The 24,746-nt window shown below is 52.5% G+C and overlaps 10 protein-coding genes across 10 annotated transcripts; 5 read left to right on the top strand and 5 right to left on the bottom strand.

Annotated features, from left to right (window-relative positions):
- The first annotated feature begins 51 nt into the window (after positions 1-51).
- On the top strand, positions 52-3,711 carry QC764_205350 (uncharacterized protein). Its single transcript, XM_062944236.1, has 3 exons — positions 52-1,722; positions 1,782-2,066; positions 2,123-3,711. The coding sequence occupies exons 1-3, from the start codon at positions 592-594 to the stop codon at positions 3,632-3,634; spliced, it is 2,928 nt and encodes a 975-aa protein (XP_062803046.1). The 5' UTR covers positions 52-591; the 3' UTR covers positions 3,635-3,711.
- Positions 3,712-3,806: 95 nt separating this feature from the next.
- Positions 3,807-5,193, top strand: QC764_205340 (uncharacterized protein). Its single transcript, XM_062944235.1, has 3 exons — positions 3,807-4,149; positions 4,217-4,429; positions 4,486-5,193. Exons 1-2 carry the CDS (start codon positions 3,939-3,941, stop codon positions 4,291-4,293), a joined length of 288 nt encoding a protein of 95 aa, XP_062803045.1. The 5' UTR covers positions 3,807-3,938; the 3' UTR covers positions 4,294-4,429; positions 4,486-5,193.
- Positions 5,194-5,407: 214 nt separating this feature from the next.
- QC764_205320 (uncharacterized protein) lies at positions 5,408-6,473 on the bottom strand (the record flags this gene model as incomplete). Its single annotated transcript, XM_062944234.1, has 4 exons — positions 5,408-5,698; positions 5,783-5,998; positions 6,058-6,128; positions 6,401-6,473. The coding sequence occupies 4 exons, from the start codon at positions 6,471-6,473 to the stop codon at positions 5,408-5,410; spliced, it is 651 nt and encodes a 216-aa protein (XP_062803044.1).
- Positions 6,474-7,615: 1,142 nt separating this feature from the next.
- On the bottom strand, positions 7,616-8,722 carry RPS1 (ribosomal 40S subunit protein S1B; the record flags this gene model as incomplete). Its single annotated transcript, XM_062944233.1, has 5 exons — positions 7,616-7,759; positions 7,824-8,325; positions 8,411-8,436; positions 8,500-8,584; positions 8,709-8,722. 5 exons carry the CDS (start codon positions 8,720-8,722, stop codon positions 7,616-7,618), a joined length of 771 nt encoding a protein of 256 aa, XP_062803043.1.
- Positions 8,723-9,995: 1,273 nt separating this feature from the next.
- Positions 9,996-10,919, bottom strand: QC764_205300 (uncharacterized protein; the record flags this gene model as incomplete). The annotated part of the gene is made up of 3 exons (XM_062944232.1): positions 10,861-10,919; positions 10,142-10,792; positions 9,996-10,084 (listed from the first exon to the last, which is right to left on the bottom strand). The coding sequence occupies exons 2-3, from the start codon at positions 10,464-10,466 to the stop codon at positions 9,996-9,998; spliced, it is 414 nt and encodes a 137-aa protein (XP_062803042.1). The 5' UTR covers positions 10,467-10,792; positions 10,861-10,919.
- A 2,793-nt stretch (positions 10,920-13,712) lies between these two features.
- Positions 13,713-17,255, bottom strand: URG1 (Uracil-regulated protein 1). The gene is made up of 10 exons (XM_062944231.1): positions 16,119-17,255; positions 15,475-16,056; positions 15,364-15,406; positions 15,213-15,295; positions 14,930-15,085; positions 14,505-14,671; positions 14,385-14,414; positions 14,148-14,233; positions 13,974-14,043; positions 13,713-13,899 (listed from the first exon to the last, which is right to left on the bottom strand). The coding sequence occupies exons 1-10, from the start codon at positions 16,437-16,439 to the stop codon at positions 13,887-13,889; spliced, it is 1,551 nt and encodes a 516-aa protein (XP_062803041.1). The 5' UTR covers positions 16,440-17,255; the 3' UTR covers positions 13,713-13,886.
- A 219-nt stretch (positions 17,256-17,474) lies between these two features.
- Positions 17,475-18,444, top strand: QC764_205280 (uncharacterized protein). Its single transcript, XM_062944230.1, has 2 exons — positions 17,475-17,828; positions 17,894-18,444. Exons 1-2 carry the CDS (start codon positions 17,781-17,783, stop codon positions 18,233-18,235), a joined length of 390 nt encoding a protein of 129 aa, XP_062803040.1. The 5' UTR covers positions 17,475-17,780; the 3' UTR covers positions 18,236-18,444.
- Positions 18,312-20,128, bottom strand: FUR1 (Uracil phosphoribosyltransferase, synthesizes UMP from uracil). The gene is given in 5 exon segments (XM_062944229.1): positions 18,312-18,628; positions 18,698-18,869; positions 18,931-19,289; positions 19,345-19,798; positions 19,809-20,128. The coding sequence occupies 4 exon segments, from the start codon at positions 19,488-19,490 to the stop codon at positions 18,577-18,579; spliced, it is 729 nt and encodes a 242-aa protein (XP_062803039.1). The 5' UTR covers positions 19,491-19,798; positions 19,809-20,128; the 3' UTR covers positions 18,312-18,576.
- Positions 20,129-21,039: 911 nt separating this feature from the next.
- Positions 21,040-23,244, top strand: QC764_0036100 (uncharacterized protein; the record flags this gene model as incomplete). Its single annotated transcript, XM_062940245.1, has 1 exon — positions 21,040-23,244. The coding sequence occupies one exon, from the start codon at positions 21,040-21,042 to the stop codon at positions 23,242-23,244; it is 2,205 nt and encodes a 734-aa protein (XP_062803038.1).
- A 5-nt stretch (positions 23,245-23,249) lies between these two features.
- QC764_0036090 (uncharacterized protein) lies at positions 23,250-24,124 on the top strand (the record flags this gene model as incomplete). Its single annotated transcript, XM_062940244.1, has 2 exons — positions 23,250-23,372; positions 23,431-24,124. The coding sequence occupies 2 exons, from the start codon at positions 23,250-23,252 to the stop codon at positions 23,656-23,658; spliced, it is 351 nt and encodes a 116-aa protein (XP_062803037.1). The 3' UTR covers positions 23,659-24,124.
- Positions 24,125-24,746: the final 622 nt, after the last annotated feature.

Here is a 24,746-nt window from a genome sequence, read left to right as displayed (position 1 = left end):
TCATCCAGGGGAAGCTTCCCCTGACCCCCAACTTTCACTCTCACCTTCTCTCTCACCATCACAGAGTCACCTCACCCTTTCAGCCAGTCTCGACATTGCCATTGGGTCGGTTAAGTCCAGGCAACAGCCACTTTGTATTAATTGTCCTCGTTGCCACACTCCGCAGTCTCTCTATGAAGCCATTTTAAGGCAATGAAGCTCAAGTTCGTGGCTTCATAAAATTCCACCAATCACTGGTTCTCGTTTCAACCGCACTCGATATTCAGACGCAGACATGCCCAAGACCCAGCAACCCGGAAGTTCTCACGTAGGCAAATAGCTGTCAGGATGCTCCCCGGAACGGCACTCTTTTATTTTCCGGTCGTCTTCATCTATCTCTAGGTGTCAAGCGGACACGCCATATTGAGCAGCCCTTCTCAGGTTCCTTTACTGCTTTACCCGCTTATATCCTACTGATGGGATGTGTAAACCATTTGGAAATCATAGGATTCTGTTTAGACTATATCTACGGCGAGACCCATCTCACGAGTGTGCCATGGATGAAGCAAGTGCTCATCGCTGTGGTGGTGTAGTTCACCACAGGACTTCACAATGGCTCCCTTTCTCGAACTCGCCGCTCTAGCTCTTGCATTATTTACGCCAGCAATTGCATACACGGAGAAGCCTTCCATCTTCAGCTTCTCCGCGGCTGGTACCGGTTTGCAGCTTGGCGGAGCAAACCTAGCTCCCGAGATCAGAGTCGCCCCCAATGACCTACCCGGTGTGAGGCGAGTTGCCAACGATCTGGCCCTGGATTTTGGACGGGTGTTGGGTGTCAACGGAACAGTGGTGGTGGCAGATTGGAGCTCGACTATTTCCCAGAAATGGACGAAACCAATCATCTTGGTGGGAACTGTCGGGCAGTCGAGTCTCATCGACAATCTGGGGAGCACCAAGAAATTCGACACAGTCTCCATTGCCAACAAGTGGGAAACATTCGCCTACCAAGTCGTTCAGTCACCATGGGAAGGGAGCAGCTCTGTATTTGTCATTGCCGGCTCGGACCTGCGCGGTACCGCATACGGTGTGTACGACGTCTCGGAGAAAATAGGGGTATCGCCTTGGCACTACTGGGCTGATGTTCCGGCCAAGAAGAAGCAATACATCTGGGCCAACAGCGACGCTTACACCGAAGGACCGCCCTCTGTGAGATATCGAGGCATCTTCCTCAACGATGAATCGCCAGGCTTGACAGGCTGGGGCAGGACCAAGTTCACTCCAAGCCAATATGGAAGCCCCTTCGTCCTCGACTTTTACAAGCTCATCTTCGAACTGATCCTCCGGATGAAAGGCAATTATCTTTGGCCAGCGATGTGGTCCAGCATGTTCTACCTCGATGACACCAGGAACGGACCAACGGCAACTGAGTATGGCATCTTCGTGGGAACAAGTCACCACGAGCCGATGGCCCGGGCTGACAAAGAGCAAGGAAGATTTCTGAGGGGCTCTTGGGATTGGAGAAGCAACAAGGCTGGCGTCCAAGCTTTTATGCAGGAAGGTCCGACAAGGGCAAAGAACTGGAGCACGATCTACACTGTGGGTATGAGAGGTTCGGGAGATGCTGCGTCGCCTTCACTCAACTCTCAGGCCCTGGAGGAGGTCATCGCCTGGCAGCAACAAACACTGACTAAAACCATTGGGAAACCGTTATCCGAAATTCCACATGCTTGGATGATGTACAAGGTTCGTTGACCCGTTCCATTATCTGTTTTCTGTTCAAAACTATGTCTGACATCACACAGGAAGTACCTGGTTATTGGCAAAAAGGCATGAAAGTTTCAGACGATGTGACGATTGTGTGGAGTGATGATAATAGAGGAAACATTCGTCGGGTCCCCATCGGTAACGAAGGAAACAGGGTGGGAGGTACTGGCATGTACTATCACTTCGACTATGTCGGTGATCCACGAAACTACAAGTGGATCAACACTATCCAACTTCAAAAGACGTGGGAGCAAATGACACTTGCTTACGACAGCGGCGTTGACAAGCTATGGATTGCCAATGTTGGAGATCTCAAAGGATTGGTATGGTGCTCTTGAGTTATCAGAATTCCGGCCTGAGATACTAATCTTGTCTCTAGGAGTTGCCAACTGCCCACTTTATGGCTATGGCTTGGGATCGAAAAGCGTTCACTGACCTCGACAGTACCAAGAAGTGGCTCGGTGTGTGGGGTGCGCGGCAATGGGGTGAACTTGCTGGAGATACCACTGCTTCCATCATGACAAGATACGGCAAGCTCACAGCACGGATGAAGTATGAGGATCTCAGCAGGACACCATTTGCCTTCGATACCATCAGCTACGACGAAGCCGAGCTGAATTTCAACGAATGGACTTCTCTGCTTAAGAATGCGCAAGCCGTCCATGATGCCCTGCCAAGTGACGTTAAGACGTCGTTCTGGGAAGTGGTCCTGCATCCCATCGTGGCTGGCAGAGGTGTCTATGAAATTTACACCAAGGTTGCTCTTGCTGGCACGTACAGAGGTCAGCATCGCGTCAGCGCGAACAAATTGCTCAGGGACGTGCAAGCTGCATTTTCTGCCGACCAGGCCATCACCAGGCAGTACCACAGCATCCTGAGCGGCAAATGGAACAATGTCATGGCTCAGACTCACATCGGTTACAACAACTGGCAGGAACCAGCCTCGAATTCTCTTCCGGGATTGACTTGGCTCACGACACAAGCAAAGAATGCGCTCATGGGTGTTGCGGTGCAAGGCAGCTCGGGCGCATTCCCAGGCTCTGCATCGCTCACGCTGCCTGCAGCCAGTCCATACATGGCACCTTCAGATCAACGCTGGCTTGATGTCTTTGCCCGTGACAACGGGACGTTCAGCTACCGGATCACATCCAACGCTTCTTTTGTCAGTGTGACAAACGCTCAGAATACCATCTCGACGACCTCGGGAACAACGGACATTCGTTCCCTCATCTCGGTCGATTGGTCAAAGGCCCCAGTTGGAAACACTGCAGCTTCTTTGAGCATCGCGAATCTCAACGCCACCGGCACAACGGCCACAGTTATCCTGCCCATCCAGAACAACAATGTGCCAGATGACTTCAAAGGCCACGTCGAGGCCAACAATGTCGTGTCTATCGAAGCCGAGCACTTTGCCCCTCCGCCCGCATCATCATCGGCTTACCTCGTCATCCCCGATTACGGCCGTACCCTCTCAGGCGTTAAGCTCCCGCCCAAGACTCCTTCGCAACAAGCAGGCAAGGGACATGTCCTTTCTTACCCCTTTTACACCTTCAGCACTGCTACTGCTGCGACGTTGACAGTATACCTTGCCCCATCTGAGAACGCGAATCCCAACAGCCCAAACAAGTATACCTTTGGCATTGACGGCGGCAGCCAGACGACAGTTCAAACTGTGGGAATGACAGACGGGAGCACTCAACCCCAGGGATGGTCAGACGCCGTGGTGAAGGGGTCCTATGTCAAGACGAACAATATCGGTAGATTGAACCCTGGGAAGCACGAGTTGAAGGTCTGGCTTCTGGAGCCGACCATGGTGATTACCAAGGTGGTGATTGACGTGGGTGGGTTGAAGTCGAGTTTGATGGGCCCTCCGGAGAGTGCTCAAGTCTGAGTCGTAGCTATTCGAACTCTAAAGTAACATATCGGGAGCCAATCTCTACATAGCAATAAGATATTGTTCCCTTCCCCTACACCCTATCTACCACTTACACGAACCGATAAGATGACGTATGTGGCCCGTGCGCTTCACAGAGTGGAATTTTGTCTGCATGGAGCTTCACTTTGGCGGGGACTCACCGTGCATACCTCAACATTGTACATAATCAGGGTTCAGGTCCCTGCATTTTTCACTCTTTACCTGCGATATAACCGACACTCATTCAACTCACGAAGAAGAAAAAGAGAAAAAAATTACGATGGCCCCAAGAGCGACAGCCCTTCGGCTCGTTGCCAAAAGGACGCTCACACCTTCATTATGCCAAACGATGAAGATGAGATATTCCACCGTCCCTCTGGCGTATGATCTTCACGAGCCGGCCAAGCCGTCGGTTGGTAACCCCAACAAGAACTCACCCATTGTTTTCATGCACGGGTTGTTTGGGTCGAAGAAGAATAACAGAACGATAAGTAAGTACGTATCTCCCTCTCTCCCTCTCTTACTCACTTACGTATCATACTAACAATATGACAAGAGTCCTCGCCCGTGACCTAGGCCGCTCCGTCTACGCCATTGTACCTGCACCTAAACCCAATATCAACAACCATCGCTGACAACCAAAAAGGACCTCCGCAACCACGGGGACTCCCCCCACGACCCCCACCACAACTACACCGCCATGGCCGCCGACGTAGGCGACTTTATCAAGCAGCACGACCTCAAAGACCCTTGCCTGATCGGCCACTCCATGTTTGTCCCCCTCCCCCTCCTTCCCCCATTATCTTACCAACCCCCTCTCCTCTCAGGGGCGCCAAAGCAGCAATGACCCTCTCTCTCACCTCCCCCGCCCTAATCTCCTCCCTCATCTCCGTCGACAACGCCCCCGTCGACGCCCGTCTCGAGTCCGACTTTGCCCGCTACATCCGCGGCATGAAAGAGATCGAATCCTCCGAGGTCACCAAACAATCCCAAGCAGACTCCATCCTCCAGTCCTACGAACCCTCCGTCACAATCCGTCAGTTCCTCCTCGGCAACCTCCACCGTCCCCGCCACCCTGAGTCTCAGGTCCAAAAATTCAAGGTTCCGCTGAGCATCATCGGGAAGGCGCTCGATCACCTGGGTGACTTTCCCTTTAAAGATCCCAGAGAGGTCAGGTTTGAGAAACCGGCGCTGTTTGTCAGGGGGACAAAGTCGAAATATGTCCCTGACGAGGTCATCCCGCTGATAGGCCAGTTTTTCCCCAGGTTTGAACTGGTGGATGTCGAGGCGGGCCATTGGTTGATTAGTGAGAATCCTGAGGCGTTTAGGAGGGCGGTGGTGGAGTTTTTGAGTCCGAAGGAATAGATGGCCGGAGGGAGGTTGATTTGTATATTTATTGTCCATCGTCTATTTAATGCCAATATTGCATGAGAGGGGGAGGTGTATGCGTCAACATCACACACCACTTAGACATAGACAGAAATTATAGACCAAACACAAGAAGTACTTAACCACAAGGACACTTGATAAGCAAAAGAAAAGGTGTACAATGTACTTCCATCCATAATCCAAAAAAGCCTGGGGGTATCAAAACTCTATGTGCTGTCTCAACAGTCTGAAGTGTATCCCAACTCCCCTCACCACCCATCCATCCATCGCCATGCCTCGCTCTCTTCTAATTTACCGAACCAACCCTCAAACTCCAAACCTCTTCATGATCAACGCCCTTTTCCCCTCTAACCCCCTTGCTCAACAAGAACAACCCCCCGGCAAATAAGCCCCATACCCATCACCACCACCACTCCCACTACTCCCACCATTCCCCAACGCCACCGCCCCCGCCGCCCTTCCCAGTCTAGCATTCTGTATCAACCCCGGAGTCTGCACAATCCTATCCACAATATCCACAAACGCCAACCTCACATTCTCCCTAGTCTTTGCGCTCGCCTCGCAAAACTTTGCCCCGTGCGCCTCGGCGAGCGCCTGCCCCTCCTCCGTGGTGACCTCCCTTGCGTCGGCCTTGTCCAACTTTGCCCCGACCTATTCTTATGTTAGCCACAGCATAGCGGTGGAAAATTTGAAGGTACATGTGATGTGATGTAAGGGGGCGGGGGGGGGGCTTACCAGATAAAGCGCAACCCCCTCCACCGTGTTCGCCTCCGCCTCGTTGAACCACCTCTCCATGCTCAAAAAGCTCGCCCGCGTCGAGATGTCGTACACGAGCAACACCCCGTGCGCGCCGCGGTAGAACGAGGTGGAGAGGGTGCGGAACCGTTCCTGGCCTGCGGTGTCGAAGAGGGTGAGACGGTAGGGTTTGCCGCGGACGTTGAGGACTTTGATCTAGGGCGGGGGGGGGGGTTGTCAGTGACGGGTGAGGAGGAAAAGGGGGAAAGGAATACCTTGAAATCAATCCCTATCGTTGCGGCCGAGGTCTCGGGGTCGAATTCATCGTCGCAGTAGCGGGTTAGTACTGAGTAAAATGGGTGAGTGAGTGTTAGTGAGATCAAGCTGTGAGGTGGTAGTTGTGAGTGTTGTGAAGATGAGGGAGTGATGAAGGGATCATCACCTCCAAGCCATGAAGAAACATCCCAGGCCATATCATGCGAAGCCAGGGGTTGATCACGACCCGTTGAGGCCACCGACCAGTCATGTACGGTGACCACCTCACCACCAGAACAGGATAAAAACATGTGACAACAACTCTCACAACATAAACATGAAGAAGAAAAAAAAAATACTCACAAGCACTCTTCCCCGCCCCCGACGGCCCAATAAGCAACACCTTGAGCGTCGGGAGGGTATCATCCGAAGCCATCTTTCCCTTTCAGTTAAATCCCCAAGTTCTTCCCTTGCAGTAGCTGCCAAACAAGAGATATATCAACCAACCCAACCCAAACTATCCGCCGCTGTTTTTGTTATTCCCGCCAGCCAGAAAAAAAAAACCACAGCAACAACAAACAACAACAATAAAAGTCCGGTAGGAATAGTGCAGGTAAGGTAGGTAGGTAGGTGCGTAAAAGATAAGAAAGGCAGTTGTGTCTCGAATGATGCGAGTTTAAGGTTTTGGGCGGGTTGACAGAATCGATCGGGTTTTGCCTCGGTCCAAAACACAAAGACTGGGTGGTGCTGCTCAATGATGACGACGACACCCTCCCTTCTGAGCTGTTCTTCTTTCTCGTCTTATCTTTCAGCAGCGGCTTAAAAACTGATTGGAATGTGGAATTTCCCTGGCGCTCGCCTCAAAAGACCAAAAAAATGAGGATGCGGCTCGGATAGGTAGGTAATAAGCAAGGCAGCAACACAGACGGAAACACAAGAAAAGTGATATCTGGAAGAATATGTCTTGTTGCCCAACTGGTAGTGAGGCGGCCAGTGAACTTTAGTAGTCCCCGCCTGCTGTTGGCCACTAATAAAGTAGCTGGCGGGCTTGGACAGCACCCGTGATGACGTTATGAAACAAGCTGTCAAGTTGGGCTGCCCTGTCACGCGCTCCAATTTCAACACAATGGGACTATTTCGTACAATTTACTCCAGGAACAAAAAGACGGCGTCGTTTGGGGAAAAATGTCAGGAAACGGTCCTAGGAGCACACGTCAAACTCATGTTCGCTGATACGGTATCTGGGCGCACTACCACTTCTGCCACGTCCCCCTCGAATTGCCTTGTCACCGAGACGGGCCAATTTCACAGGCCATTCTCCCTAGGCAGTCCATACTGACAACCTCACATCGGGGGGGGGTGGGGGGTGCCATCTCTGGGGGAAATGCTTTGTTTGGTCGTGTCACAGTCATTTATGATCCTTTTGATTCCCGCTCGGTCCGTCGTATGGGACCAACATTCGTTACCCTTGACTACTGTTCCATAATACGCGCCAAATGCAACGAAAGCAATCCCAGTGCCCCAGAGGTATTGCTGATGAAAACCCTGCCCTTTGCGTTCCCAAAAACAACCAACCCTTTATACGGACTCGAGGACCGTCTCCTTGAACTCGCGCTCAACCTTCTGGCCAGCATCATCGGTGCTGGACTCGCCGTGGAGAGCCATGAGGGCACCGAGGTCGAACTTGGGAGCCTTGAGGAGCTTGACCTTGCGGATGTGGACCTGAAAGTGACATGTTAGCTACCCCGCCGTGCTTCTGTTCCCCGTCGCTCAAAATTCCACATACGTTCTGGAGAGGGTAGATGCCCTGGGTGGCCTTCTCGATCTCGCGGCCGATAACCTCGGGGATAAGCTTCGAGGTGAGCTGCTGGAGGGTGCAGCTGGAAGCCTCGCGCTGGATGATCTCGGTCATCTTCTTGCGGATGGCACGGATTTGGGAAGAAGCGGCATAGGTGGTCTTCTTGATCTGGTTGGGGCGGCGCTTGGTGAAAGCGATGGCGAAGAGGCGGAGAAGGTAGTGGTCGGTGGTCTGGACGGTGACGTTGGCCTCGATCAGAGTCTGCCACTTGCGGACGAGCGAGCGGAGCTTGTCGGAGGTGAAGTCAAGGCCGTGGAAGTTGGTGAGGCAGTTCTTGCCCTGGACCTCATCGACGCGGAGCTTGACCTTGCGGAAAGCGTGGTCCTCATCCTTCTGGAGATCGGCCAGAGAAACCTCGACGATGCGGCCCTTCAGAGCATCGTTGGCATTCTTGAGACCAGTGGTTCTGTTGACGAGGGTCTTGCCGACGCTGAAATCGCTTGTTAGAATCGCTGCTCGGGTTCCTGCCTGCTCGTCTCGCGGCGATCTGTGGTGTTCGGGATTTCAAAGCTTACTCTCTGATGGCGAAAGGCGCGGGGGCCTGTGATTTGATTATTTGTTAGCCACGCTGCCTCGACTGAAACTCGATTATGTCGCGACGTACCTTGATGCCGTACCAGTCCTTGCGGGCGAAGGGGTCCTGGGCCTTCTTCTTAAGGCCCTTCTTGCCCTTGGACAGTCTCTTGTTCCTGTGGACGATGGTCAGCCATCATCAAGTCCAGAATCCACCACCAGGCGGCCGAATTGTATCGCGAAGTCGAGGAAAATCGTGGGTATCGCAGAGAAAATCGGTTTTCGAGGGGTTCAACGTACTTGCCAACAGCCATCTTGACGCAGCAATGTCTTCGGTGACGGGAAGTGCTGCTTGGTTAGTGATGGAGACCGTGCAATCGAGGACACGAGTTTGGGTTTCTCTGCTTCGGAATCAAAATTGAAATTCGTTGTGTGGGCTGCAGCGCACCTCCCATCAGCGGAAAAACTAGACCTGTGGGGCACTCATTGCGGGGCATGATTGGCTGCACGGACCTTAGGGCTCGGAGGGCCGTGCGTTTTGGCCTGCTCCTGCCATTCACTTTTGGCTTGCTGCTCTGCTATCGATAAGGTGAGTGTGGGGCGATAAGATAAGCACCACTGACTCCCAGCTCCAACCCCTCCCCATCACCTTTGCCTTTGGTTACCACAGCCTCATACATGCTCTCGCGTACTATTTCCCTTGAAGTCACAACTATCGGTGTTGCACTATGCCCATAACACCACACTTTTCGGTCTCACATCACACTAGTCAAAGGGGAGCACTGGCTATTGTAATAGTTTCTTGATTTTTTTTGGTGTCTTATGACTAGATTATTTTTGATCATTCTCCCGCTTGTCCCCCTCGAAATCAAGATCTCAGTGACAGCCCCCCAAAGATTCAGCAAAACGAAAAGTCTTGAAGAGAGCGACGTAAATTCATTCCATCGACCTTTTTTCCGGCCAATGATCACCTTCGCTTCCAATTAGTCCCCATCCATCCATCCATCCATTCATCCTCCTCGGGGTGCGTTTACCCTGGCAGCATATAGGCTCAGGGTCACCCCGACGTGTCATGACGACATAAAGCTACACAAAATGTTTTGGTACAAGGGCGGTGAGTGCGCATAGGTAGGTGGGTGTGTTACCCTATTTCCTCCTTTTTCAACGTCTTTGCTGGCGGGGTGAATGACTCCGACCGTTTGAGACGTGCATCCCATTTGTGGGACGCTGTCGACCTTTCGTTTGGGGATCATATCGTGATCCACGTCACCAAAATGAGTGTTGTATCGTACAAAATGCTCTCTGCGCCGTCGATCCTCCAGTGGAAACTCCCTCTCCATCCCGTCGTCAGGAGTGCCTCAATCTGAGGCGTGAAGAGGGGTGAGTTGGCTCGGGGAATACACAAAATAAACAGTCATGGCTGCAAGTGCTTCTCAATCCGAGGGGAAGTAGGGCGTGGGCGTTTCGATGATGGGTTGGTTTGGGGGTTCCGGTTTCTCCTGGCGAAGTTCCGCTCCAAAGGCATAGTAGCCAGATGCGTGGCAGCATTCAGCGGAACTGCCCTCCAAAAGAGATCAGGGCGACCTCTCAAGGGGACTTGATCTCGGACTCCTTGTCGTCTTGCTGGCTACCCTCATAGTCATCGAAGCTGGGGAAGCTGAAGTACCGTCCCGAGACTGGGTTTCAAAGTCAGCACATAGTCCGGGACACAAGTGAAAGATGGCAAGACATACAAGGACGCTCATCATACGAGTTGGGCTGACTGACAGGCGAGACGGATAGCTCTTGCTGACGGTCGACACTGTCGAACATGGATGGCCGGACAGAGATTGGTGAAGAAGATCCCGGAGGAGAGCCAGAAACGAAGGCACGGGTCAGGAGGTCGGTCGCTCGGTTTGACTGGCTGCAGAGGGCATTTCGGCTGGCGTTGGATGTGGTGATGGAGGGTTCGGTAGCAGTGGCGCGGAGCAGTCTTGGTCTTCTCTTGCTGGCGCTTCGGTCTGATGAATCTCTTCGCTGCATGCGAGAGTCGGGTGTGAGTGTGAGTGAGGCCATCATGATGACTAAGGTGGATGTTGATGTCAATGTTGATCTTGATGCTTGATCTTCGGCGTTGGTTGTTGATCCTTTGGCTTGGCTTGACTTGACTTTGGAGTTGTTAAAGGTCGAGTCGAGGGTGGAGGTTCACATTGATATTTAGCTGAGGCTGAGAAACAAAAGTTGGAAAGTGGAGGAAAAGGTTGGGAACGGGGGCCTATTATTATCGCGGGAGTGGAGGTGCTCCAGTGCTCCAGAAGAGTTTATGGGAGCCGCCCACTTGGGCTGAAATGCGATCCGCTCAATGCCGCAAAATGTCTCCAGGTTTCAATGACGGCACTTTCGGGCTACATTGCCACTTGTCAGTCCATGGGTGACTTGGGACAGGTTGGCATGGCAAGGAGGGGCGGGTTACGGGTTGGCTTAGTCGAGTTCGACCAAGGCACCAAGGCGAAGCGCGGAGTGTGACGGTGCCTGGCTGGGCTTGGTTTCTCGGATGGCTGGCCCAGGCCATCGATGGGTTGACCACCCACCCATTACCCATCCGTCCCACCAGTCAACATTGATCAGATTCACTCACACTCACTACCCGTTCGGACTCCCGGCCTTCGGCGTGTGTGCAATAACTGCAGAACTGCCAGACTGCAACCCGCAACTGTGGACAGCTCACCCCCCGACACAACCCACACTCTACCTAGAGAGAGAGAGTCAATATCTGACGGGCGCGGGCCGTTGCCAGACAGACATTGGACAGATATCAAGCACGCACAATTGGGCATCCTACCATCCTCCGACTCAACATCACGAACCAAGTGCGGTTATAGCCTGCAGACCGGTGCGTCTGGATAGAGTGCTCCAAGATGCCAAGCCTGTCGAATGGCACCCCATGGCACCCCCGTCGACCCCCGTCAGGCTCCCAGAACAAGACCAAGGTGGGGTGCGGAAAGCACCGATAGCCACTCAAGTCGTGACACTTCAACAACGCTGAAGCTGCACTCTGCAGGTGCTGCATGGTGTTTGACGGCCATTGGTGATGCCAGCTCCAGCGACCCAGAATAACAAAGCCGAGCCATCAGAGACTTTTTGTTGGAGCCGATTCCAGCCTAGACACCGGACGCCCAGGCACGACGAGCACAAGGCACTCAAGGGTATACGAACACACCTTCAGAGCGATCATCGAGATGGAAGGAGATTTACTCGGCACACAGAGCAACATGGCAACAGAGCAAAAGAGCTACAGAGACATAGTCACAGTAGTACAGCCAGTGTCTTAAGATGGCCGGACGCCGTTCCGTTGATGCTTCAGTGAAAGGCGCCGAGTTGGAGCTACACCTGTCAGCATCAAACTTTGATACACACATTTGAGCAACAACACCAAGGAGTCAGTCATCCAGTAGTCAGTCCACCATCACCATGACCCCACACCACACTACCACCATCTGCAAGCCCAAACCAGACCGGTAGGCAGCTAGCAGTCTGTCCTTCTCACTGGTGCTCTCGTGACAGTCGAGATCTCTCTCAATCGTTACAATCGCCTTCCTGTTCGTATAGTAGTTGCCCCTCCAATCGCCCTTACCGGTGCTGCAACGCAACCGCACCTTTTGGCTGTAGAGTGCCACACAATCGACCGCAACTGGCGAGAGAGATAGGGAATTGCAAACGGGCAACCTGGAATCTCGCTCTTTGTGCTGATGGTCATCTGGACAGCCTCCTGCAGCACACAACACACAGCACACAGCACCGCGGGCATCTCGGACAACAAGTCCGGATTTGATATCATTGATTTGCGAATTGATTCTTCCAAGGTACGTTACCCGCCCGCACCGCACGGCATTTCTGGCCTCTCCCACGTTGACTTTGCACAGGGGACCGGCGACCCGACGGCGGTGCGGTGCAGCAAAGACGTGGGGAAGCCCTGTCTTTCCCGCATCAAACACCAACACTAGAAGAAGACCATATCTGCACCCCCTACTCCGTCCCCCATGGGATGAGAAAAGAGCAAGACATTCAGCAGCAAAACCCCCCAACAAGGACAACTGCGCGATTTTCCCCTTCTTGGGGGTTTATGTCTTTGCCATAAGCCAATAATGTCGGACAAGGGGTCGAGGGCCGATGACATGGTCCAATCCAAGATGACCTCCAACAGCCGAACAGCCCATAATCAGTCCAATAACCAAGCCCAATTCTACGCCTCTCATCTTTCGTCATTGGCAATTGGATCCCCGGGGAAGAAGGAAAAGAATCCCTTGCTGCGCCGCAAGAGAGTCACCAGACAAACAACATTTCACGGGCTCTGCTTCCTCATCCTGCCAGCCAGCTGTCCTTGGCTTATCCCCATTAACTCCAAACCCCGGACCGGTGTGCAGTCATCGTGTCACCATCAGCCTACAAAAACTCCCGGGGGAAAAATTGTATCATGGCAATCATGATGATGTATAACTAGACAGGGGTGATACAGAAACCAACACGCAACACATCCTGTAACCGAGCCGGATGACAGAAAACGAACATGGTCCAAAGCAAGGAAAATAAGGTGAACCAAGAATCCGGTTCCTTCCCATCCCCCCTGACCGCACTTCGGCACGGTTACGTGCCTCTCCCCGCTGCCGGAACGGAAAACTCTAGTCCAGGTACCAAACGGGAATTGCGGATGAGCAACGCATAGACTAAAAGTCTTGGAAGAATACCCATGTCTATTCTGTTGTAGTAGTAGCAGTAATACCTTGTGTACATACTGTGTACACACGCACACACACGCACACACACGCACACACACACACACACACAAGAGCAAGATCCGAATCTGTGTTCCTCGCAAATCATCAAGATTCCAGACACCAACAGCTTACAACAACAACAACAACAAGCTGAGAAATCGGATGCTTGTTTATGCTCGGTGACGTGACATCCCATTGTCGCGCCCTTTTCCCTCTCCTATGGGTGTAGGCATGTGGATCACCAAACTCATTCGTCGTACAGACCTCACCACCGTCCGCGTGACAGTCCAAAAATTTTGACATCTTTTCTTTTCTTCACCCCATCTTCCTATTTGCTCTTCCTAATTTCCTCCTCTTGGGGGCGTTATCTAAAAAAACAGCGTGATTTTTCTGGTTGGAGGATAATGTTGCGATATCTTACGCACTACTAATAAACAAACATCAGACCCAGAAGCAGCCTAACTTGAGCACAAACGGCTCTCTCTTTTGGACAAAAACACTAAAACCCAAGTCCTCGTGCCTCAAGACTCAAACGGTATTGGTTCAACAAATCACATTACTCATATTCCATCCCCCCCCCCCGGCAACCTAAAGTAAAAATCGAGGTACATGGTCTAGCGTGATCTTTTCCCAAAAGGCTCTTTTCTGTCTGACAATCACCTCTCCCCAAAGCTTCCTTCCCAAAACCAAGAAGAGGCGGGCGCACCGCATTGCTCTTCTTCTTCTAGTGGTCAATACTGTTGTATCTTTGTGTCAGCCACACCTCTCACAGCGACAAACGGCCCGGGGAATGCCATCATTCGCGACTTACTCTTCCCATATCCGGCCTTGAACAGCCTTCAGCTCGTCATCAGTCATTCGGTGACCTGTCGTGAAATATCCTAACCAGCAAGTTAGCTTTCTGCCGGGCCACACACACACATACACACAACACTACGTTACTGTCCCACAGCAACACCAGATGATGATAGGGAATGTCTCATACCAGCAGTAATCTTCGCATCAATCTCAACCCTCGAATCGGCCGGGATCAACTCTTCAGGAAGCTCAACTCGTTCATGAATAGGTATGCTAAAATACACAAGATCACGATCTCACGATTAGCAACCAGTCACCAGATTCCCGGAGTGTCCGTTTTTTCCGATAACCTCAAACATTCTTTGTGTCCAAGTGAATCCCATGGAAAGAGAGAGAAAAAGAAAAAGAACTTTGTAAAACTCACCCTTGACCAACAATCGCATCGTGTTTCATGCTGCAAATCGAAAAGAATTCATATCAACCTTCCATTCTTCCCCCAGAATCTCGGCAAACGTGAGGGAAAAGGGGGAAAGGGGAGACTCACTTGCTCATGCTGAGCATCCTGTCAATCTTGGTGATCCCAAGCCAGTGCAGAATATCCGGCATCAATGCCTGGAACCGCATGTCCTTCACACCAGCAATGTTCTCCGTCCTCTTGAAGTAATCCGATGCCCGATCCTCCCCGCGTTTGCGCGCGTTGTACACCACTACCGGCATTTGCAGATCAGGTTAGACCAATACACTCTCTCACTGACACAAAGAGGATCTTCTCTCCGAGAAAAGGAGGCAACCGGTACACCACCAAAGCAGGATTTCACTGAGAAAGATGCAAAACTTACGGTACTACATTTCCGTTCCATGTCAGCTTTAAAACCCCCCTTTCTTGTTGAACGGTAACAAAACAAAACGACATCGGAGAGAAAAAATGCAGTCTTTTTTTTTTCTTTTTTTCTTTGCAACATGACATACCTTTGTAACCTCACCCAGCGCTCTGCCCTCCTTGCGAAAGTAAATCACCACACCACTGCCACCATTCTGTGCCTCCTTGACGGCTTCCTCGATGCCAAAGATCAGGTAGGGCCTGCAGGTGCAAATGTCGGAGCCGAAGACGTCGCTGCCATTGCACTGTGAGATGAGGGGGACAGGGTGTCAGCACGGCAATAACAAATATCATAATGACAACAACAACAACAACAACTGATGATCGGCTGTGGATAGCCGGTTGGGTTGGGTTGTTTTGTGGTTGTCATACCTCGTCATGGATGCGCAAAGCCAACCTCTTGGACGGGTCAGACATATTCGCCGGGTCGCCAAAGACATACACCGTCAAGCCACCTGTAAACCAGCAACCGTCACCTGTCAGTACTTGTCCCACCATCTCTCTCCGTTGGAGCAAAACTCACCAATAGGCGGCAAAAACACCTTGATATCCGACCTAGTGATCAACTTCCCAACCCCACCCCCCCCTTTCGTCAGCCTTTCGCGCCCCTTTTTACTCGCCTCTTTTCACATACCTCAGGATACATCCCCCCCGTCTCCTCAAACAAACTCCTCCTCAACACCCCCTCCTCAATCCCAAACCTCTCCGCAACCCCCGGCAAGTACCAAACCGGCTCCACCGCAAACTTGGTCACAGCCAACTCCCCCCGTCCATTCAAACAAACCTTGCCATCCGGCCTCAACCTCCCACTCCTTACGCTCTCCTCCAGCTCCGGAAGCGTCATATGCGCCTTTGTAACCGCAATCGTAGGCCGCAGGTCAACACCTTCCCTTTCCATCAACTCCTTGTGCGTCCAGGGCACTAAATGCCCCCACGGATCCATAGCCACAATCTTCTTCTTGTCGCCCCACTGGGGGAACGGTCCGATGGACACGGCGGGTTCGGTGTTGGTGTAATCGGGCTTGTGGTTGTGGGGGAGCTCGCCCGAGGCGAGGGCGAGGGCGTAGTAGATGGAGTAGGAGCCTCCGTGGGCGCCGATTGCGTTCCGGCGGCCGATGGTGGAGGGGGAGCGGGAGACTGTTACTGGGCCTCGAGACAGGGGGTCGGGAGCGCCCCAGTTGAGGGGGAGGGGGGAGATGCCGATTTGGTGGGGGTACTGTTTTGGTTTCTTGTTAGTTAAGGGGGGTGGTTAGAGGGGGGAAAGGGGGGGAAACGTACGGTTGTGAGGATTACACGCGAGGTGAATTGCTTCGAGGCGGTGGCCACCGGGGAGGCAGGGGCGGTGGCGGTGGGGGTTTGGGTGCCTGCTTCGGCGGGGAGTTCGCTGGTTGGGGTTTGGGTGAAGCCTGTTTTTAAGGGGGTTGCGGACCGGTCGAGGGCTTGGGCGGAGGGCGGGGAAGAAGAGGAAGTGTCTTTCTTCTCGAGGGTGTTGACTCGGTCGGCGATGGATTGGACGGCGGTGAGGAGGGCGGTTTGGGTTTGGGAGATGGACTGGAGGGCTTCCTTTACGTCGTCCATGTTTGTTGATGTTGAGCCCATCGTGAAAGTAGTATTGCGGGACGTAGGTAGGGAGATGGAGCTACAGCTGAGGTAAAGTGCTACCAATCTAGAAGCCGAGGATGGAACGGGACACAAAAGAACAACAAAGCCCTGGTGGAGGGAGCGAGATCTTCGGGATCAAAAAAGATAGGTAGGGTTCTGTAGCGGTTTGGTCACGATACACACAAGCCCCTAGACAGACAGGAGACAGAGAACACTGAGTAGTCAAGTGAAACCCGGTGCGGGCAACTAGTATTCTAGTATATAAAACGGTTGGTAATGAGACAAACACATCGGAATGTGGCAGGTTCCGGAGCTCGGGTGATACCCCGTGATAAGAAACCGGCGTCATTGGACGGGGCTTGGGCCGCTTCGACCCCCAGAAGCTGGTATCACCGGGCGGTCGGGGAGAATGGCAGGTGATCGATAATAGTGCAAGCTGGCTGGCCGTGTGTTGGCGTTCCGGTAGTGCTTGCGTCGACCCCTGTAATCGCTGTCGTTGTGCTTGTGCTTCCACGTCTTGCTCCACTCCGGGAGGCCGGCGGAGGCGGGGCACCGCAATCGGATCGTCTGCCGCTGTGGATATCACGGAACTGGGTTTGGAAGGCGGACACGTCTCTGGAGATGATAGAGAACCGATAACGGGAACGGGACGTAAAGCCACAGGAAGGTCAGCTGACGGCGAGGGGAAGGAGACCGGTGTCTTGTTGGCTTCTGTTGGTGAGACAGACAGCTTCTGTTGGATTAGATAAGAGAAGCATTACCTCACAACATGCTTCACAACAGCATCCTAGGACGAACACTGCAAGGTCGATGATCACTCCAAGTTAAGAGGAAGGTCAAGAGCTCCCCTCTCGCCGAGACGGGTGGTGTGGACCCGACAACCGCGGAGGTTTATCGAGGGCACGGGCCACATATTAGAAGTCCGACCCTTCTTGGCCCCGCTTGGCAAACCCGGTGGAGATCAGGGGAGCCTTGTCAAAGTGAAGTCTTCACCTTGAACCTTCTTCTTTCACCTTGCCACACCTTACTTCACTTCACCGCACACCGTAACTCGCATGTAGCAGCACGCTCCACTTTGAGATTAGCGGGGCAATTTAATCCGACGCGTCTCCAGCGCATGAGAACATGGAGCTTGATTGTTAGGCGATGACCGAATCCTGTTGAGAATCCAAATCAGTCCATATATCCCTCTATCACATCACCTTTTCTGCATCAAACTCTCTCCAAATAACACACCCATCAAACCCCCGGCGCATCCTCGCACAAACCCAGCGAAACCATCAACTCAATCGCGCAACCTACCTCCCTCTTCAACCCCCCGGATAACCACCAGAAACAATGGGCAAGCGCAAAAAGGCCACCAGAAAGCCAACCGGCCCTCGCAGGGTACGCATCCATCTCTCTCTAAGCCAACCTTGCGCATGGTACCTAACAACCCCCCCCCTTTATAGAACGAACCCCTCCCCTCAGTCTTCACCTGCCTCTTCTGCAACCACGAAAAGGCCGTCTCCGTCAAGGTCGACAAGAAAGCCGGCGTCGGCTCCCTCGACTGCAAGATCTGCGGCCAGCACTTCCAGTGCGGCATCAACTACCTCTCCGCCCCCGTCGACGTCTACGCCGAATGGGTCGACGCAGCCGACGCCGTCGCCCAAGAAAACAGCGAGAAGGCAAAGGCCGCCGCCGCCGGCGGGCGATCAAGTAATAGCGGGGGGCGGGCAGCCCGACGAGTCGAGGCCGATGATGACGAGGATGGTTATGGGGATGTGATACCGGATGATGATGACTACGAGTGAAATCTCTCTTCCTGGGTTTTGTTTGTTTTGGTACGACAAGATTTGGTGGTCTATTTTTTTATTTTTATTTTTGGGGGTGGAATGGGAATTGGGAAACAGGGAAATAAATGTATGGTTGGGGTGGCAATCAATCGATCAATCAATCATATCATGGCGACAAGTATTTGAGGCAGAGGAGGCATAAAATCAGTCGGCGGGTGTGGAAAATATTAATATCTACGATGCTTTTCCTTTTCAAGACAAGCAAAAAGATAATGATTTGCTTTGGCCTCGTATATATCGGCTTTTTTTTGGTGTGAGCGTGTTTTATTTGTTGGTGACTTTCTGCTACATTGAGTTATTCACCGGGTATAATATCTGTCGCCAAAGTCACCAAGGCCTGGGATGATGTAGCTGTTAGGGTGTCATAGGGTTAGCTCTTACTCACCCATATCTGAAAATCCGAAAAGGAAATAAACTTACTTCTTCTCATCCAACCCCTCATCCACAAAAGCAGTCACCACCCTCGACGCAGGGAACTTTTCCGCAAAGTTCTTGATCCCCTCCGGGCTAGCAAGCACGTTCAAGAATAGAATCCTCTCCTCAGGAACACCACGCGACTTGAGAACATCCACTGCCATGATGGCAGAGCCGCCTATATTTCTGATCAGCAAACCCCCCCCCCCTTTCTGACACTTGACATGAAAAAAACTCACCAGTAGCAAGCATAGGATCCAACAACAGCACCCATCTATCCGCAATATCCTCGGGCAGCTTGTCATAAAACAGCTTCGGCTGGGCAGTCTCCTCGTCGCGCTGGATCAGGATCTTGCCGATCCTCACCGAGCGGCAGCAGTCGCGGAGCCCTTGCTCCATGGCCTCGCCGGCGCGCATGATGGAGACGCCGGCGATTTTTCCCTGGAAGGAGAGGCCATCGTAGGGGCGGCCGACGGGGGTGGTGACGGTGTGGGAGATGGTGGGGAGGTGGTTGAGGCCTTCCTCGACGAGGAGGCGGATGATGCGGTTGGAGTAGAAGACGAAGTCGCCGCGGGCGGTGGAGTGGTTGCGGATGATGCTGGGGTTTTTAGAAACAAATTGGTTATAGAGGAGGGAAGAAGGGAACGGCTCACGAGAGGAGGGCGATTAGCTGGGGGGTTTGGGGGAGGACGGTGACATTGTCAAAGTGGACGACGGTTGAGACGGTGGCGGTGGGCTTTTGGTCTTCGGCGCGGTATTCGGGGCCGACGCACTTGACGGGGGCGACTTCTTCGGTCATTGAGTGTGTGGGATTGAGGTATATGGGAGGTAGATGTGATGTTTAGAGGGAAAAAAAGCGTATGTCTACAATAAGGGATTATGAGAACGGGAAAGTAAGTTGAGTAGAGTTCGATAGTAAACAGGTGTGCGGAGATAAGGTGAACTCCACCCTGAGCAAAAGTATTTTGCAGGTAGGATATGCCGGGAATCACCCTTGAAATGTAAGGTGCTTCCGAGGAGGAGGAGAGGGAAAGCGAGGGGCCCTTGTATCAGACGGATGAGGTTAATTGGGATCGTGTCTCTCTCTCTCTCTCTCTGTGTGTGTGTGTGTGTGTGTCTGTGTGTGTGTGTGTCTGTGTGTGTGTGTGTCTGTGTGTGTGTGGACAAAGGGGACCCGGAGCTTATGGATTGGGAAGCTGAGCACACGAGGATTTAAGGTAGGTAACCTTGATCCTAAATACTCGGTGGATTGGAACTACGAACGGTTTTTTGCCCCTCTCTCAAGGCAAGCCTCTTCCTATACCATGAAACCAGATGGCAGAAAACCCCTGGCTGCAGTTGTCTCCAGACCCCACCTGACCGTTGGAAGACAACGTGGATAGGGTTGATCAAGCAGGTGGACGCCACATGACAGTGATAGCTGCAAAGAGCTTTTAGTCATGGATAGCTGTGGAGGGTTGAGACATTGGAGTTTGTTGTGTGCTCTTTTGGTTCGGGGGTCTTTTCTTGACAGAGATAACTGCGGGGTTGAGAATCCTACCATGTGCTTGGAGGGGCTATGCTTGGATAAGATAAGATGAACGATATGATATGTAGACTTGGACTTGATGGTCACTTGCTCCTGCTTCATGTTCTCATTCTCAGTAATCTAAATAAAATCTTGAAACCTGGTTCTTTGTTTGCAAAGCTAGTGCTACAGATTCTTTCAGGCACAAAATTAGGCTAATTTTCCCGAGAATTGAGACAAAAGATCCCCTCCATGTTGATGGAGGCGCAAGAGAGCTGGAGAGGTCTCGACCTTCCTTTGAAAGGCTGGGTGCCAAGAAAGGGGGGCACGGGCTACAATGCAGGGTGGCGCTGGGGCCGGCAACGGGAGACTGGGAGTTCAAGAGACAAGAGGTGGGGTTGGTGCTTGTTTCCAAAAACAATGAAGCCTCATGAACAACCAAGTCGTGAACGCGTCTGCTGCTGCCCATGAGCAATTGCAGTTATCCCATCTCCCAATTTCCCACTCTCAACGGCTTTTGCTCCCGGCCAAATCACAGCCGGCCACTACCTACGTCACCCAGGAGCAGTTGTCTTTGTTTGAAAATCTCAGTCTTCGCACACACCGTGACAGTTGAGTCTTGGGGCTGGTCGCATTGAGTTCATTGTCAGGACGCGGACCGAACCCAAACAGTTCACACAGCCTCTGAGCTCTCTCGCCCAGCGGCATTGACACCGCATCGCAAGACCAACTTGGAATGTCCCACTGACACTTTTGATTTTCCCGGCATCACTTTCAAATTTCTTTTTCTTTTTTTGAACCGCAGCCTCCAGCGACGCCTCCTTCTCTAGCGTCCTTCACTATGGCCAGCACCAGTGAGACCGACTTTGGCTATGCGCCCCAGAAAAAGGTCACCACTTATGGCAAACTTGCACGAAGAAGACCCAAAGCTTCCGCCGTTGGCACCCTCAGGCATGCCGAGTCTGCGCCCATCGTTTCCAGCGTGTCCTCTCTCAACAAGTCACCCACGACCTCACCTGAGCCTTCGCCTGCGCCTGCCTCTGCCTCTGCCTCCCGCACCCTCGTTTCCAGCAAGGGGAAATTACAAAACATACGTAAAGCTGGCCGTGACGCGTCTTCGAAACCTTCAGATGTCTCTCACAGTCAGCCCCTACCTGATCCTTACGATATCTACGCCATTGAAGATGAACCTGAAGAGGACACTCGGCCCAAGAAGAGGAGGCTAGCTCGTGTGCAGTCAGAAAGGACGAGCAAGACCTCGCTTCCCTACTCAACACCAGAATTATCCCCTGAAAAGGCACCCTCTCCTGAACCTGTCACCCGGCGATCGGACCCGAAAGATAGATCCTCGGTGGTCCCCAGATCTCGACAGACACCTGAGCGAGATGTCCATATGCAGGATGCCCCACCGCCCGCTGCGCCTCTCTTCTCAGTGAAGACCACCAAGATCTTGAAGAACCTAAGCGTTGGTACAAAAAATAAATCCTCCAAAAAGCCCGAGCCCGAGAAGACGCAGATTCCAATACGCCTTTCCGGTCCACGATCATCCTCCTCGAAGCCTCCGCCCCCGATCGAAATTGAACCTACATCTCTGCCCACCTCAGCACCCGAATCGATCCCGCAAAGTCAGCCAGGAAAGGCTCCGAAGAAGAGGCGGTTAATTGACACCTTGGTCGAACAGGCAGATGAAGAAAGTGAATCAGAAGAGGACGCATTCTCGTCGCAAGACTCACACATCTCCAAAACCAGACGTTCTCCAGCCCTGCGGGACTCTAGTCCAGAACCCGCAGACAAGGGAAGAACTATGGCGCGTCCGGTATTGACAGCCAGGAAGTCGGGACCCAAGTTTACCTACAGCCAGCAGAGGTCCATGCTGGCGGAAGAGGACCCGTTGTTTGGCAACGGCGGTTTGGGTGGTGGTCTGGACGACATGTCGTCCAAGGGCGCATTATTCAACATTGGGCGGCTCACCAAAAGCGCCGCCCTCAGCAAGTTTGCTTACCTCGACGAAGAAGAAGAGTTGGGGAACAGCGGCGCTGTTCAGAGTATCCACGAATTGCGACAGGCAGGCGCAAATAGTCGATTTGCTGATGAGATGGGTGATATCGTTGATCGCATCGGCGTTCCATCACCAAAGGCTTCATCTTTGCGCAAAGGCGCGTTGCTGGAGCTGGCGCAGAAGATGAAGACCAAGGAGTTTCGGCGCCAGTTTCGGGATCACAGCGGGGATGAGGCTCTGTTCCGGTCGCTGGGGGAGGAGACTGACCTTGTGTGTGGGTATTCTATCCTGGCCATCGTCGCTACACTTTTGGCGGCGTCGCCTTCGGCGCATCTTATTCAGCAGTTACGATCGCAGGGTTTTGCTGCGCTTCTCAAGCGGCTGCTTGATCAGGAAGAAGATATTAGTCGGCTGGTGAGAGACAGGAAGCACAACGTTTCGAAAAATATGCAAACGACTTTGGGGACGGTGAAAGCTTCTGTTCTTGAGCTTCCGGCGTGGAAACCAGCTCCGCCGGGCTCGTTGTCGCCGCGGACACTGGCGCTGAAGTGTCTGGAGCTTTTACTTAGGCAGTCGACGCGGGTGTCGGAGGATGAGTTCTTTTCGCCTGCTATCACTGATCTTTTATTCGGTTACCTTAAGGACGGGACGTCTAACCCGGACAGTTGGGGTTTTCCTGGCCACGAAAACTCGTGGGATTTTGCGCTCTCTCTCCACGTAGTAGAAGGGCTCTCTCTCGACGCGATGCAGTCTTCCCGTCTCAGTGCGAGGTGGACGAGGAAATACACGCCGATCGTGGCGGACTTGCTGGAGGGGGCGCTGAGCAGGCCGGTGGAGGGGTTTGGCGACGAGCTGGAGGGGTTGGTGCTGAGGACGTCGATTAACGTCACGAATCACAACCCTGACGCGTGCCGGTTGTTTGTCGAGAGGGGGCTGCTGGGGAGGTTGGCGGGGGGGGCGTGGGGCGCGTTTGGGATGGTGATGAAGGTGGAGGTGAAGGTGAAGGAGGAGGGGGGGTTTAGGGGACGGGGCTGCTGGATGGGCTGATTATCATGCTGGGGGTGATGATTAATTTCTGTGTTTACTACCCCCCTGCGGGTGAGACGCTGGCTGGGGAGGGAGGGTTGGAGGGGTTGATTGGGGTTTTTGCTGATAATCATTTGAAGATGGCGGATGTAAGTTTTGATTTTTTGTTACAGACACTGACAAGGTTGCTAACAATGAGGGATGTAGGCCGACTCGATGGAGAAGACGCAGTTGAATGTGGCGCTGGGGTATTTGAGCATACTATTGGGGTATCTGTGTCTGCACGAGCCGATCAAAGAGAGGTTTGTGAGGGTGCACCCCAAGAAGAGCTTGCAGCCGCTGCTGGATTCGGTCAATGAGTTTATTGCGCTGCATATCAAGGCGGCGGGGGTGAATGGGGAGGGGGGGAAGGGGGGGGTTCGATTGAGAGGTTGAAGGGGTTGAGTGAGCAGTTGGCTGCGAGGAATTATTGACACGGGGAGGAGGGTAACTGTTATCGAAGTTGGCTTTGTTGGGCATGCTTGTCTTTTGATAAGAGGTTTTGTTGATAATGGCGGGGAAGGGGGGTTGTGATATCGGGGTTTGCATATGTTGGGCGTTTTGTATCGCCATTGAATTGACGAAAAGGGGGGGTATTTGGGAGGAGGGGAGGGGTTTTGATTTGGTGGGCATGAAGTGGAATGGATAATTGTATGTTTTTGAGGAAGACATGGAATCATGAACAAAGTTTTTTGGCTTCGAGGACACACACACACACACACACATGAGCGAGCATGAGGAGCTGTGATTTTAGGGGGTAGTGAGGATGGCAGGGGGGGTTGTAAGATGTATTGTATGAGGCTCTTGGAGTGGGAAATATTAGACAGCAATGGGGATAGGTTAGGTTGGGGAGTAAGGTAGGGATTGAATAAGCGATGATTTTTATACTTCATGATTACTGTCCGATGGCTGCTGTGAATCGAGACGAAACTGTTGAACATGTTTGTTGTGTGACCTCTTATAAATTCCAAAGAATATTACGGTGGTCTTGGTGTTTTTTTTTTCAGGACAGGCTGAGCATGAACTTGGGTAATGCAAACCCTTTTATCAATCCTAGCAATAGGAAAAAGATGAGTACCTTGACGACGTGTGTCTGATTGGTGATGGGGATGTGCTCGTTTAGCAGCCGCCCCTGAATGATTACCCCTGAAGTGGAATCAAGTAAACAAACCCTGGCGTGTTGCGATAGCTGTGGTGAATAGAAATCAACTTGTTGCCCTCTGTGTATCTTCTACATATCACCCCTTCCCATCACTCTCCAACAATAACATACATCTCTCTCCGCCCAGACTCTCTATGCACAAGAAGTCCATCTTGTATACGAAGTACCCGAACCTTCAATGCTCCTCGCCTGCTGACCTACATTGAACAACACCACCATAGAGAGCACATTCCCCTAAACCACAATCAGCCCGTCACCGAAATATACAAAACCCGCAACAATCTTCTTTTCTAACTCGTACAATCCATCGCAATGGACTCAT

This window comes from Podospora pseudoanserina, chromosome 2, assembly GCF_035222485.1.
Source record: "Podospora pseudoanserina strain CBS 124.78 chromosome 2, whole genome shotgun sequence".
Taxonomy (NCBI): domain Eukaryota; kingdom Fungi; phylum Ascomycota; class Sordariomycetes; order Sordariales; family Podosporaceae; genus Podospora; species Podospora pseudoanserina.
Note: the sequence above shows the minus strand (reverse complement) of the source record. Positions and strands in the feature narration are given on the sequence as shown.

Coding starts and splice junctions, on each gene's coding strand:
- QC764_205280 (XM_062944230.1), top strand. CDS start 17,781: ATGGGCAAGCGCAAAAAGGCCACCAGAAAGCCAACCGGCCCTCGCAGG. Junction 17,829..17,893: donor AGCCAACCGGCCCTCGCAGG/GTACGCATCCAT, acceptor CCCCCTTTATAG/AACGAACCCCTCCCCTCAGT.
- QC764_205340 (XM_062944235.1), top strand. CDS start 3,939: ATGGCCCCAAGAGCGACAGCCCTTCGGCTCGTTGCCAAAAGGACGCTC. Junction 4,150..4,216: donor GAAGAATAACAGAACGATAA/GTAAGTACGTAT, acceptor ATATGACAAGAG/TCCTCGCCCGTGACCTAGGC.
- QC764_205350 (XM_062944236.1), top strand. CDS start 592: ATGGCTCCCTTTCTCGAACTCGCCGCTCTAGCTCTTGCATTATTTACG. Junction 1,723..1,781: donor ATGCTTGGATGATGTACAAG/GTTCGTTGACCC, acceptor GACATCACACAG/GAAGTACCTGGTTATTGGCA. Junction 2,067..2,122: donor TTGGAGATCTCAAAGGATTG/GTATGGTGCTCT, acceptor TCTTGTCTCTAG/GAGTTGCCAACTGCCCACTT.
- FUR1 (XM_062944229.1), bottom strand. CDS start 19,490: ATGACCGAAGAAGTCGCCCCCGTCAAGTGCGTCGGCCCCGAATACCGC. Junction 19,290..19,344: donor CAGCTAATCGCCCTCCTCTC/GTGAGCCGTTCC, acceptor TAAAAACCCCAG/CATCATCCGCAACCACTCCA. Junction 18,629..18,697: donor GAGGGGTTGGATGAGAAGAA/GTAAGTTTATTT, acceptor ACACCCTAACAG/CTACATCATCCCAGGCCTTG.
- URG1 (XM_062944231.1), bottom strand. CDS start 16,439: ATGGGCTCAACATCAACAAACATGGACGACGTAAAGGAAGCCCTCCAG. Junction 16,057..16,118: donor CGCGTGTAATCCTCACAACC/GTACGTTTCCCC, acceptor AAACCAAAACAG/TACCCCCACCAAATCGGCAT. Junction 14,234..14,384: donor GATGCGATTGTTGGTCAAGG/GTGAGTTTTACA, acceptor TGTGTATTTTAG/CATACCTATTCATGAACGAG.